This window comes from Balearica regulorum, chromosome 11, assembly GCF_011004875.1.
Source record: "Balearica regulorum gibbericeps isolate bBalReg1 chromosome 11, bBalReg1.pri, whole genome shotgun sequence".
NCBI classification, from domain to species: domain Eukaryota; kingdom Metazoa; phylum Chordata; class Aves; order Gruiformes; family Gruidae; genus Balearica; species Balearica regulorum.
The window spans coordinates 3,303,336-3,316,680 of NC_046194.1; the positions used below are offsets into that span (position 1 = coordinate 3,303,336).

Here is a 13,345-nt window from a genome sequence, read left to right on the forward strand (position 1 = left end):
CTGATGCCATTGTATGTAAAACACAATTGATGGTATACTTGAATGTGGAAATTTCAAGCAATTCCACACAAGCCCTCCCAATAACGAACTTTGCCTCCTGTGACCAACTTCCACATCTCTCACAACCTCCCTCCATCCTGCCTGCACAGCGCACACTCCGTTCTCTGCAAGGGCTTAGTTTGCTTTAGACCTGAATCCCTTGCGATACGCTGCCACTGCCTCCACCGTCTAATTCACAGACAAGAGTAACCACAGCTCGCCGGTCTCTGAGTAAATAAGTGGAAAGTTGGATGTATTATTTACCTAGCGGACACTTGCGCTGCTACCCTCTCTCCCCGCCCGCCTCTCTCCCGATTTCTTTCAGCTGTGGCAGGGCACAGGTGTTTTAGGGAACGTACCAAAGCGCAACGACCCCAGAAACTACCTTGGAAAGGGGGACAGCACCTGGAACCACAGCCAGCCAGCCGGCCGGCCGACCCCAGCCTCCCCCTCTTTTCCCTCCGAGCGCCGGGGCCGCGCCCGCGGGATCCCCTCACGGCCCAGGGAGAGCCCACAGAAACTTTCCTACCCCGCGGTGCAGGGAGGGAGCTTGTCGCGAGCCCGGGAGGCGCGCGACCCGGCCGGGCTCTCCTCAGACGCCCACGCGCGGAACCGGCACCCGCTTACTCCCGCCAACCGCCTCGCCCCTGCCCGGCCGCCTCACGCCCCGCGGCCCAGGTGCTGCGGCCGGCGCTGCCCCGCCCCGCCGCCAGCAGCCACTCGCCGAGGCCGCGCTGGAGGCGGGCGGGGCGCATTGGCTGGAGGGCGCTGTCACTCTTCCACCCCGGCGGCGCTGGGGAGGGGTCTGGGCGCGCGGCTGGCGGCGGCCGCTGCGTGTGGGAGGGCGGGCGCGCGGCTCTGTTTTTAGTAGTACCGCAAAGAGCGCGGCGAGAGTGCGCGCGAGGGGAGCGGGGCTAAGGCGAGCGGCGGCGGGAGCCGGGCTGGCCATGGCTGTCTCCGCGCCGCCCGTCATCGCCGCAACTTCCAGCGGCGGCGCGGGGGGCTCGGCGGGCTTGTTCCGGGCGGACCCGCTGTACTCCAGCCCTGCGGAGTCCCCGCGCCTCACCAACAGCCTCGTCAACAGTTTCCTCTCCGCCGGCAGCGGCGGGGCCGGCGCGGGCGGCGGCGGTGGTGGCGGCGGCGGTGGCGGGGGCGGCGGCAACGAGTGTAAGATGGTCGACCTGCACGGGGTGAAGGTAGCCTCGTTCCTCGTGGAGGGGCAGGAGCTGATCTGCCTGCCGCAGGTCTTTGATCTCTTCCTCAAGCACCTGGTGGGAGGGCTGCACACGGTCTACACCAAGCTGAAGCGGCTGGATATATCGCCCGTGGTGTGCACGGTGGAGCAGGTCCGCATCCTGCGGGGGCTGGGGGCCATCCAGCCCGGCGTCAACCGCTGCAAGCTCATCACCAGGAAGGACTTCGAAACTTTGTACAACGACTGCACCAACGCGAGGTGAGCCACAAAACTTTGCTCTTCCTCCGGCCGCTGGGGGCCGGCGGCCCGCGGGGAGCTGTACCCGGGGCGGGGGGGGGGGGGGCGCCGGGTCCCGTCCCGTCCCCTCTCCGAGCCCCGGGGGTTCCCGCTGTGAGGGGGGGGGTGGGAACGACCTGCCGCCCTGCGCGGGGGAGCCCCGGGCCGGGCCTGGGCGCCGCCTTGGGGAGCGGGGCTGAGGTGCGGTGGTGTCGGCGGGGGAGGCGAGCACCGCGGCGGTGCCGACATGGACAACTTTGCAGGATCCCTCCGGCCCCCCGAGCTGGCTGGGACCGCCGAGCAGCGGGGCGATTCTGCGCGCCGGTCCTCAAACTTTTCCCCGAGCAGGGAAAGCTGATAGTTTCCCGTATACACTCTTAAAAAAGAAAACAAAACCCCCAAAGTTTTCTCCTTTTATTTTTCTTCCGCTGAAACTTTCAGTTCTCCTCAGGATCCCTCGCTCCCGGGAGGGCGAGCGCAGGCTGCGGCGCGGCAGCCGCTCCCGGCCGGCCGGCTGATGCCCGCCGGGGGAGGCTGGGCGGCTCACGGGCAAACTGTTGCTCGGCATCGTTCCGGAATAATTTTACGTCATGCAATCAAGAGGTCTGGTGTGGCCGTAGCCCTTGCCCTGTCGTGCTTAAATCACTAAGCCCAGAGCGAGTTGTATTCATGGGAGATCCCTGCTGGGTCCTTCGTACTTGGGGTTATAATCCTGGCTTGTGACCTCATAGCTGCTGCCTTTAGAAATGATAATGATCTAATAAACACAAAAACACTCTCGAGGCTTAATAGAAATCCATAGTGCAGCGGGGTCGGATGTAAGGCAGGGTGCTTGGAGATGGCATTACCTAGTTTAGCAGTTCGTGAGGTGCCTCTGCAGAAACATTTGCATTTCAATGTGCTCCTGCTCTCTGTCTGGCAGGAAACTTTCTTCACGGAGGTTGTTAAAGAGAGCTTTGAGTGCGATATCTGACTTGCAGCATGCAAATATTTATAACTTTGGTTTTTGTGTCGCTATTTCGATCTGCTCAGCGCTGAACGTGTTGGGTGGGGTTTTCTTAATTGCACCTTAAGTACGCGCTAATTTGGGGCCTGATCCTGTTCTCGCTGCTGTGAGTTTAAGCAGGAGCAGACCGGACGTCCATTTTTGAACAGCAGTATTTGTTTTGTTTCAAATTATTTTATGTTAAAGGTGACATTTTAGAGATGCTTGCACTCAACTCCTACCTGTCTTTATTTGAAGTACGTGCTTTTTCTCGTGCTTGTGTTCTGTTTCTGTAACGCCTTCTCCTGCTGCCTGTTTATTTCCATGTCGAGCACCTCTGTGACATCACAACTGCTTTATTAAAGTGATGGGTGTTACAAGTAAGGTCTGAGACTAATGTGTTTGAATAAAATTAATGTAAGATTACAAAGGGACGCATTTAACATGTAAATGCTCTCTGAAATATTTCTGAAACTCGACTAGCATGAAAGTTGACCGTTAAAGAAATACATCTTTTTAATTTCTGTGACCGTGCCAAAGTTTTTCCGTAGGGAAATACAGGATCCGATTTGATGATACATCCTTTAGATGCAATCTGATGATTTCTGCTCTCTTACAACCACTAATTTACGATCCAGAAATGCCAAAGTGTTAAATGTTTAAAACTTGTATTTCACAACTTTTTTTTTTTTTCCTTTGACAAAGACTTATGGCCCCGATAGAGTAAGGGAATAAGTAACGCAAGGAGCAGCAGAGAAGGGAGGCCAGGGGAGCTGTGAGGAGCCGAGTGATGCTCTGAGAGGGTCTGAAAGGAGCAGTCAGTGGAACGAAGACCTGGTCAAAGACTGAAGATGTGGCAAGAGCACTCTTGAGGGGGGATCTAACAGGGCAGAAACGCGCCTGAATGGAGTCAAAGCTCTCTCAGAAAGTACGTTCAACACGTGCGTAAGCACAAGCTCTTCCTGTCCAGTTATGAAAACACTATGTATTTTTACCTGGTCAGGAATAGCATTTCCTAAAATGTTTCTCATTTATTGAAACATCACTCGGGCTTTGTTTATATCTCTTGAAAATGCCACTGGTTTGACTAACCTACTGATAGCAACGTATTTTGCATTCACGGTTTCAGGTGTAACGCATAAGTGTTATCAGCACACACAAAACTTTGCTCAAGTATTGTAACTGAGCAATGTTAAGTGTATTCCATCATGCTGATTGAATGCCTAAAATGTCATTTTATTTACAGATTTTTTTCCTTGAACAGCCCATACTTAATGGGACAGAATGTTGGATAAAAATAGCTGAATAATGAGTGATCTAATTTTTGTTTGCTGTGAAGTGACCTGGGAACCACTGCAGTGCATGGTACCAGATAAAATGCGGTGTTACTGTTACAGCTATACACACAGCATTTAGGTTCTGTACCTGGGAAGTAAAGTCTTGAAAAAAATGTGATCTCTTAGAAGCAAACCCTTTGGTAGGTATTGTTCCACTGCATGACTCAAGCGTTACTTTCAACTCAGAATATTGTACATTGCTTTTCTAATACATATTTTCTAATTTATAGAGATTTTTATATATATGTAAATACTGTAGAAATACCGTACGCATGAAACCCAAGAGCTCCCAGAAAAAGCAATAAGAAATGTTGGCTATCGATGTTTTCAATGTTAGTTGACTTTTAAAAGTCAACATCTCTTATGTTTGTGTATGCTTTCAATAATTTTTTTTTAATTGGAATGTAAACCATCAATTATATATACATGAAAAAAAGAAATTCTACCTCTCCTGCTTACTCTGTTGCATTTTTTTTTTGTTGAGCTTGTCTACAGAGCTCATAAGGGTTGCAGAGAAATATACCTGTAAGCGAAAGTTTTTTTTGTGTGTTTATGTTCTGTCTGTGTAATGCTAGTTACATATATGTAGCATCTTTGACCTTTGTATTTTTTTAAACAGTAATGTATAATTTTCATTCACCTGTAAACAAAATGTTCCTAACTTTGATTGTTGTTAGCCATCATCACGTAATCTAATTTGGAAGCACGGTTTGTAAAATGAAACTAACCGTTCATTTCATTACAGGTGCCATCTTCAAGTGAATAGTGAGTACAACATATTTACAAAATTTAGTTGCTAATTTGTAATACTTTAGAAGATTATCTAAATTATGGACATATGCTTAATTTTAGTAGTAAAGCATAACACTGAAAGTAGAAAACTATAATGAGGTCTTATTTAAAAATGAAATTTAAAATCGTACTGAGAACACTTTTATGATGGTAAATAGATCAGTCCTTATAATTGAGATTGTATGCGTACGATCATAACCTATTCTACAGGGTTTCTCTGTTTGATGGAGGCTGTTGGCTACTGAAAAAGCATAGTGTTGGTCTGGATTTTTCAGTGATAGTAAGAATGCCTCCCAAAAGACAGCGTTTTAGTACGTGGCTTATTTTTCATGATTTAAAGTATCCAGTTAAGCTAATATTTTGTATTACTTTGGCTATTCACAAACAATAAAAGGCTTTAGAAATGAATTTAAGCAGTAAATGCAGGCATTTTATTTTATGAGATAATGAGGGTCTAGTCATGTTGTCTATTAAAAGCTACCCTATAGTCAGCAATACTCTGTCTTTTATTAGGAGAATGATGTCAAGATTATAATTAAAGCAATCCAGTCATGTAGGACTGCACAGAGCTGCCTTGTATATTGATTTTTAAATCTGGACATCTGATTACATAAACTTCCTTGACTAAGTAAATATTTAGTATGCATTCAGACTAAACTTGTGAATTTTGGAGGTGGTAGCATGTTAAAATAATAACAAAAAGGAAGATCAATTTCTCAGTTTCCTTTTCTTCCTTGGAGAGGAGCCTCACTTAAAACATTCTCGAGAGAGATCACTAGCACAGTGGATTCTACTTGAGATGCAGAAAGGACTTTTGCCACTTTCTGAGCACATTAATTATACTTTTGAAAAAAAAAAATCCCTCTTTCTTTTAGGAACATCTTGAAAGTCTATGCTTGTTCAAAACTACTAATATACTTGAATATTTTCATCAGAATCATATCTAATCTGGAGAAGCCTTAAAAAAAATGCCCTTCTTTTTTCATAGCAATAGAACTTCCCATTTGAAGTGTAACATGCTTTTCCTCCAAAATGGAGTATTTGTATGTTTCCTGCATGTGTATATGCATAATACATATGTAATTTTCTACTGAGACTTCTACAACTGAAAAATACTGTGTTTTTGTAGCAAAGACAAAAAAGCTAAACAATTAGGTATTAATGATATTCTTGTTGCATATTCAAAAGGTCTTTGCAAGCATTTCTTCTCCTTTTTTTCTTTTCACCATTTCAACCTGCAGAACTCTTCACTGTCACTTCAAATCACACAATTCTACAAAGATAAAACAACATTTAAACTCATTTGCTTTGGGAGGGAAATTGAGCATTTGCACCCAATAAGCCTGATTGTGGAACTGCATGCAAATTGTGTTTTGATTTATCTCTTTTGCACTTTTTTCCATTTGAATTGATCTTGCATTAATTTTGCCAAGCGGCTCTGTGAGGCTGCAGATGTTGCCCTGTGTTTAATAAATCAATGAGACAGATCTGAATGAATCACTTCAGATGGATTCTCTGCTCGGTTTGATGTCTAGATGTTATTCTTAGCTTGTTATCATGACAGATGCATTAATGTTCCCATACACTGCCAGCAATGTCAAAGAGATTGAAGCTTTTAAAGTGGCGGTATCCCCTTTTCCCCCTTCTGTTGGAATAACTAAATTGCCTTTAGGAATAGGTCATGGCGTTATTGTGAGGAAGATGCTAAACTTCTGATCGTATTATAATACAAAGTCAGACAAATACAGTTTCATACGGAATGATTAATTATTCCAAAATAGTGGAGATCAATATTAAAATCTAAACATAGGATAGCTCCTTAATAGAGTAACCACTTTCTCAACATTAATATTTCATTGTAATAGGAATGATCCGAATAAATAATATAAGACTAGAACATGTTAAAAGTGTTGCTATAAATAGAATATCATTGTGTCTAAATTGATTACAGGCTGAAGTAAGGCTTTTAATCTCTTTCTCTTTTTTTAATTCTTAATAATTTTATTTTAAAGTTAAATGTATCTGGATTCAACATCTATTAGATTGAAAATAGGAATGCTTGTTTATTATGTTCTGTTACTACTTGCCATTTAGTGCTAGATATGTTAGAAAAGTTGTTGATCACCGTTAATTTCTGATCTGTATAGTCTGGTATCCATTATCTTGGAGCAGAACCTGTGGAACGCAAATCATAAAAGAGGCTGGAATGCGTCTTTATGGAAAGGTTTTAAATTCTGGAAAAGATTGCACAAAGTGTAAAGTACTCTGCCATGAATAATGAAGATCTATTTCCCAAGTAGGCTACGCACAGTTTTTATTGGCTTTTATTCTTTAGTGTTTATTAAACCACTTGTGGTCTTCCTTGTTTATCTTTAGAAGATAAAATAGTATTTTGTGATTTGTTGCAATCATTTTGTTAAACTTAATCTCTTAGTCTGTGATGCTTCATTTTAACATGAGAAATTATTGCAACTGTTCCTTTTCCTAATCTGTCCCCTAAACAGAAGAACTTTGACTTTTTGTCGTTAAGGCTTCTGAGAATAAATTGGAGAAACTGGCTGTTACAGATCTAGATTTATGTTGGCATTCTTGGTATTCTTGCTCCAGTAGTTCCAATTTGATAAAGGAAACAATATATGTAATAGAAATTCAACGTTTATTCAAATGAGTTTAAGCTCTAGTATTGTTATATTTGCCTTTCTTTCACCAATATATCAATGTGTGGCAATAGCATTATACTTAGAAAGCCTCCAGAAGTGGCCAGCTCTGTAGATGGGAAATTATTCTCACGCTGGGGCTACGGTTGGACACGCAGCTTCTGTTTGTGTGTGTGCATTTGTTTTAAAGGCAGGTGAAAATCAACTTGGGTAGAACTGAGGAGCGCAGCAAAAATCACTGAATTAGAAAATCATGTTTTGTTGTATGGCAGTGAGAAACTAGTATCAACCTACCTCAGTAATTTTGCAGAAAATATTTAAAATGAGCATTCTGAGATGTTTTGAAGAATTTTATCTTGTTTATTTCATTGCTTACAGGCTGGAATTCACATTGTGTAAGAGCTGTTTGTCAGTATCAATATTAAAAAGGTGTTGAAATCTGTGCTGTAAAGTCCCTGTTTTGACTTTGCTGAGGTGACCCTCACTTTCACACCAGTGGAAGTTTGCCAGAACAAGGGCAAAGAATTTATAAATATTTCTGGGACCTGAGCTCTTCTCGTCTAAGGTGGGACACATTTGCTTAAAACCTGTATTTGAAAGAATTACGCATCTATGGTCATGTCAAACAGGCACTACATATGTGGGTCTGATCTTGTTCTTGCCGGTTGTAGGATACTTAATCTTTTCTGTGCCTGTTCCAGAAATGGTCATTTTGGATTTTATAAAGTTATGAACAAAATGATCCAAATCATTACTTTAAAATACCTAGAAAGTTCCCATCTAGGTGCTCTTCTAAGTTCTTTGTGTGATTATCAGTGTAATAAAACCCTGTTGGTGGATGGAAATGCAGCATTTTAATGATTATTTATGTAAACAACACTAATAGCAAAACCAAACATAATGAGGATACTTTAGAGTTATTGCCATCTGTGATGTGTTCCTTTGGTGTAGGCTAAGGCGAGAATTTTATATGTTACGATTAAACATGCATTACCAAGCACAAGTATGTTTGTTAGTAATGATTCTTAGTGATTTAGATTTATCCTGCTTGATATTAGAACTGTCCCTTGGGGCTACGCGCTTTTGATCTTTGTTCCCTCTTGGTGAAGCATGGTTATCCAAAGTGACTTAGTAATAGGGTTTCCCCCTCTCCCCCCCGTTCTACAACCTGTAAGAAACACCGATACCGATTAACTAATGTATTTTGATACCTGCTCCAGAAGGTTCTGATATCCAAATCCTGTAAAACATGCATTTGTTTGCTTTCTTTTCTTTTTGGTAGCACAGCTATGTTGCTGCTTTGTGTATGTATAAAGTTTATTGTCACTAGCAAGCGTGGGGAGATTATATTTCCTTGTCAGTACATCTTGACCTGCTAAGCCCATTTTGCTCATTAAAATATATTGTGTCAGAGCCTTTCTTGACTCAGTTACAAATGCTGCTTCCCCAAAAAGTAAGAACCAAACGAAATGAATAGTGTTTGCTTTTTTTACTGTATAGTGGCTTAAAGTGTAATGTTTAGTAGTGTATATTGTTGTGTATAGGTTAAGGTATAAAATGTTCGATTGCCATTGTGTCTGATCTTATCAAGTTTCTGGAAATTGATATCTGGTAACAGCATTTAACCTACATCTAGTCTATCTGCTATTTATGTGATGGGTTAAAAAGAAAAAGTAGTATCGATCTGGCACTGGATTAAAGTTTGAAATCGTCAACGGCATGAGCACAAAAGGCTTTTTTTATGATTTCTCAGCTTGCCATTGATCTACCAGTTTTATTGCATTCATTATTTATTAAAAGAATTTGCAAGCTAAACATAACGTTAAGCTAGTTTGCACACAGGGACTGCACTTAGGAAATTGAATGGAAATTGCATTAGAGATGAACATCTGTGCTATTTTTCCACTCGTGTGTTTATGGGTTTGTATAAAAGGTGTATTGGATTAACAGTTATAACCATTATAGCTTGCAGCAATATGTTAGAACCCTAAGCATTTAGTAGTTATTTAGGAGGGAGGCTCTTTTTGCTTATACTAAAAAGTATGGTAATGCCATCACAAACAGGGCTTTTATTGGATTATTCTTATTAATGGGCTTTTTACTAATAATGTGTAAAACTTGAGGTATCTGGCTATATTATGTATGTGTTCTATTATCTATGCTACATAAAGCTCCATTAATATTATCATTAATTGAAGGTTTCTAGTGACAGTATTAGTTAAGGATTGGGCACATAGACACCGAAGTATTGAAATGAAATGTATTTTATAATGTACAATAGGAATGAAAGTATTGAAAAGATCCTTAATATACCTTCCTTCAGTTTTTTTCCCAGCAATTCAACTAGTTTTCTGTCCTTCTTGAGCTAGGTAGCTTCTCTGATGCATCGTATCAGTGAATTAGGTGAACATCTCAAATATTTTGAAATCTTTCTCCACTTCAGTTCACAAGTTCAGTTGCCCTCAACACTAGCTGTAGTTGTGTGGGGCACGCAAAGTGTAGGGTAGACCTAGAATTTTGAGGTACTCGCCTGTAAAGATTTTGGATGTTTTTGTTTGCATTCCTTCTATAAAATACATTATTTTGCTTGAATACCTGATGGTTAAATAGGGAAAAACAAAAGAAAATTACTTTGGGGTTTTGGGTGAAAAGTATATTTTTAGAATCAAGAGGTTACCTATTTTATTTGGTCTAAAAGTATGTGCAGTCTAGTCTGTTTATGACTAGAATGTACTGAAATATGTCATGTTCTGCATCATCAGTGCACTTTCAGTTATTCTATTCAAGACTCAACCCGATACATCTCACCAGCTTGTAAGACTGTTAAGGGTTTCCTGTGCTAAGAAGCAGAAGTGTTCTTTGTGCCAGAAGGTTGTGCTTACTCTTTTGAATGCCACCTCTACTTTTTTTTTGGTGTGTCTCTGGTAGGATGCACTCATTCAAGTCCTAATAGTATTTTGAACAGAGGTAGCTCTGATTTTCAGTTGAAAGAATCTCAATGCTATTTTTCCACATTGTTTTGCACTTGCTGTTATTAGATTTCCTCGCTGTTGTTCCCAGCCATAGGCTCCTGTGATCACAGTTTTCATATTATATCAGATGACACATTTGAGCTGCTCTGTAAATATATTTTATATATATATACACACACACACGTATTGATTGATATAATATAAACACATAAGTAAAGCAATTTAATCTGAATTTCTGGATTATTCCAAAGCCTCTCTTCCAAACCATGGAAATCAACGTGGATTTTGGAAAGTTTTGCATGCACATCTATAACGAAAGAGGCTTTGGAATAATCCAGAAATTTAGTTTAAATTGCATTTGCTATGGACATGAACTAAACTTTTAAATGAAGTTATATAGCTATATGAACTGTCTTGGTGTCCATACTAAAAGACTTTAATTTTTTTTTTATTCTTCTCATAGCCGTGTGAGTAACATTCTGAGCATGTAATTTTATTTCTGTCTAGTCTGTGGCAAGAGAACTTTTAGCTTGGGATGCCTTCTGCTGACTGAAAGTACCATGAGCTTCGAGTCATTTTTCTCTCCTGTCTCCAAACCTGTATGGACAGTGGAATGAAAACAGAACACTTTATTTTAAAAGAAGTTAATCAAAATTATTTTACACTATATGTGTATGGAGTTCCAAATTTAATGTGTTTTGCAGAATCACAGAATGGTTGAGGTTGGCAGGATCCTGTTGAGATCATCTAGTCCAACTCCTCTGTTTAAGCACGGTCAGCTCAAGCTGGTTGTCCAGGACTGTGTCCAGTCGGATTTTGAGTATTTCCATGGAGAGACAGCCTCTCTCGGCAACCAGTTTACAGTATAGAAACAGCGGTGCTGTGGAAGAAAGGTTTTACTGGCATTCATTGGGATGACTGGATTACGTGGGAGTTGTTGAAGGTGTGAGTAGATGTCATGGCTAGTCACTGATCTGGTCGCTGCCCTACCGACAAGTTGCTCAAGCAGGGCAGTATGGATACTCTGCCATTGCGTTCGTCCTTACTTGGAGCAGAGTGGGAGTTGTTACCCTCGGTGAATCAACCATGTCATGTTCAGATTGTGCTTTCTCTGTCTCACAAATGGTTTCCCGAAATCCTATAAGTGTGTGTGCTGATTGAGCTGACTTGTCTTATTGCCCACCGCTAGTCGAGAAGGAATATTTGTAAGTAAAAACGAAAAAAAAAAGGAAAAGAAAAGGGAAAAAAAAAAAAAGGTGGCTATAAGAAAGCTCTTAGCACAGACATTGTGCCAGTGGAGGGATTCACTTACTTGTATGTTAGAGTAATTTAAGAATTGCTAATGAAAAAGATCAAGCTAGTTTGAAGAAAAAATATTTTGAGTTTAATTTAGAACTTCTAATCAGTATATTTAAAATATTATGCATTATGCTTTTTCTTACACATGTAACAGTTGTTTTTGCCTAGTACAATGTTTGTCATAGCTAAAAGACTGTTTTTATAACAGTTAATCAGAAAATGTCTGGTGTCCGTGAAACATTATCCCTGTTGTTTTTCGTGAAGTTGGTGAAGGCACCTCGCTTCCCTGCTGCAGCTTCTGGAGCTGCCTCTTCTTGTCCTCCTACTTTTAAATGTTGCTGTGTGCTGAAGGAGGGCAATTTACTAAAAAGATTCTGAGATAATACTGAAAAATAGAAGTAGGAAAAAAATGTCAAGTCTTTCCAATGAGACTTAAAATAATCTTTAAAAGAAACAAACAAAAACCCCCCAAACAAACCCAAAACCACCAACAAAAAAACCCAAACAGACCAAGGTAGTGAAATGCTGGCGATGAGTAAACAGCTGAAATACGAATACTGAAACAGGACCTAAGGTGATGAACTCAGGATTGTGTTTTCTGTGTTGCATTTATTTGTTGAAATATGTATTTGTAGGTCTGTGGAGTTTTTTTGTAGGCTTATAAGGCTTTATTTGGTGTTTTTTTATACAGCACTTCATGTATCAACAGGTGACTTCTCAAAATACCTTGTGAGTCTCATCATTAAGAAATCACTTTTACCAGCTGCAAGGTTGTTCTGGCTGTGTTGCAGAGAACTGAGATACATAACAGTGATCTGTCAGTGCGCTTTGTGGTCTAGTCGTGAGACTTGCTAAATATGCCGTACCTTTTGGTTCCCCGCTGCCTTACACGTGTGTGTGTGGCACAGCAGTGCGCCCTGTTCTGACTCGGGCTCTACCTGCCTGAAGGGCTGATGCCTTGCTCTTCGCAGCCACCGTGCATCTTTTAGGAGCCTTCAGAAAAGGTTTGGACAGAGCGACTGCTGTAACTTGCTGCAAACCTTGCTCTCCCTCCTAGTCAGAAGTGCTTAGGAAGGTTAACTGATCCTGCTGTCGTACACGAGAACTAAAACTTCTTGTCTCGGGTCAGAACCATAATCGCTGTTACTTCTTTTTGCTCTGTTTTTTATAAATTGCCTTACTTGTTGCACAGCTGATCTTTTGGTTCAAACAAATCTGTTTCTTCCTGCCAGAACTCAAGAAAGTTTCAGTCTTGCAATTTCATGAACTACTTTTCTCTTGCATGTTAAGCTAGAGGGGTTTTGATCATTTGCTTGTCTTACCTTCTGTAATATGCTTCCTTCAAAATTTTACTCCTTCCCCCTCGCTCCCCTCCCCAACTATTTGTTCCATCTTCTTAGTTTTCATCGTTAAAGGTTTACAATTTTAGCCTTTAATATTACTGACTGAAAAATTTAACCCCTTATTATACTAGGAGAATCATTATATGTGTTGGAAACAAAATCTTTGTGATATATTTATTGTAGGCATCTTTACTGAGCAATGCAGTGACTGTTGTAGAGTAGTTCAGAGTATGGCAGTAGACTGATAAATACATTTTAAGAACTGATGTTCTCTGGAAGAAGATAAGCACAGTGAATGAGTTGTTACGCCCGTCTATTCTGATCCAGATAGAAACTCTTTACTTTTTTTAATCAATTCATGTGAAGTTTATGATAAGCTCTTTATTTTTGTTGTTTTTTCCAAACTTGGCTAGTAACAGAAAGCTAAATGCCTGACAAGGTTGAGCATCT

At 41.1% G+C, this 13,345-nt stretch overlaps 1 protein-coding gene across 4 annotated transcripts in view; it reads left to right on the forward strand.

The window, feature by feature from the left end:
* Positions 1-872: 872 nt before the first annotated feature.
* Positions 873-13,345, forward strand: part of DACH2 (dachshund family transcription factor 2) — a 302,386-nt gene continuing 289,913 nt past the window's right edge. For 2 of the 4 annotated variants that reach the window (XM_075763080.1, XM_075763081.1), the window contains exon 1: positions 873-1,492. In XM_075763080.1, coding sequence (XP_075619195.1) covers positions 987-1,492 — 506 coding nt within the window. In that variant the 5' untranslated portion in view covers positions 873-986. The remainder of the gene's footprint in view (positions 1,493-13,345) is intronic. The other 2 variants (XM_075763078.1, XM_075763079.1) reach the window with 1 other exon arrangement.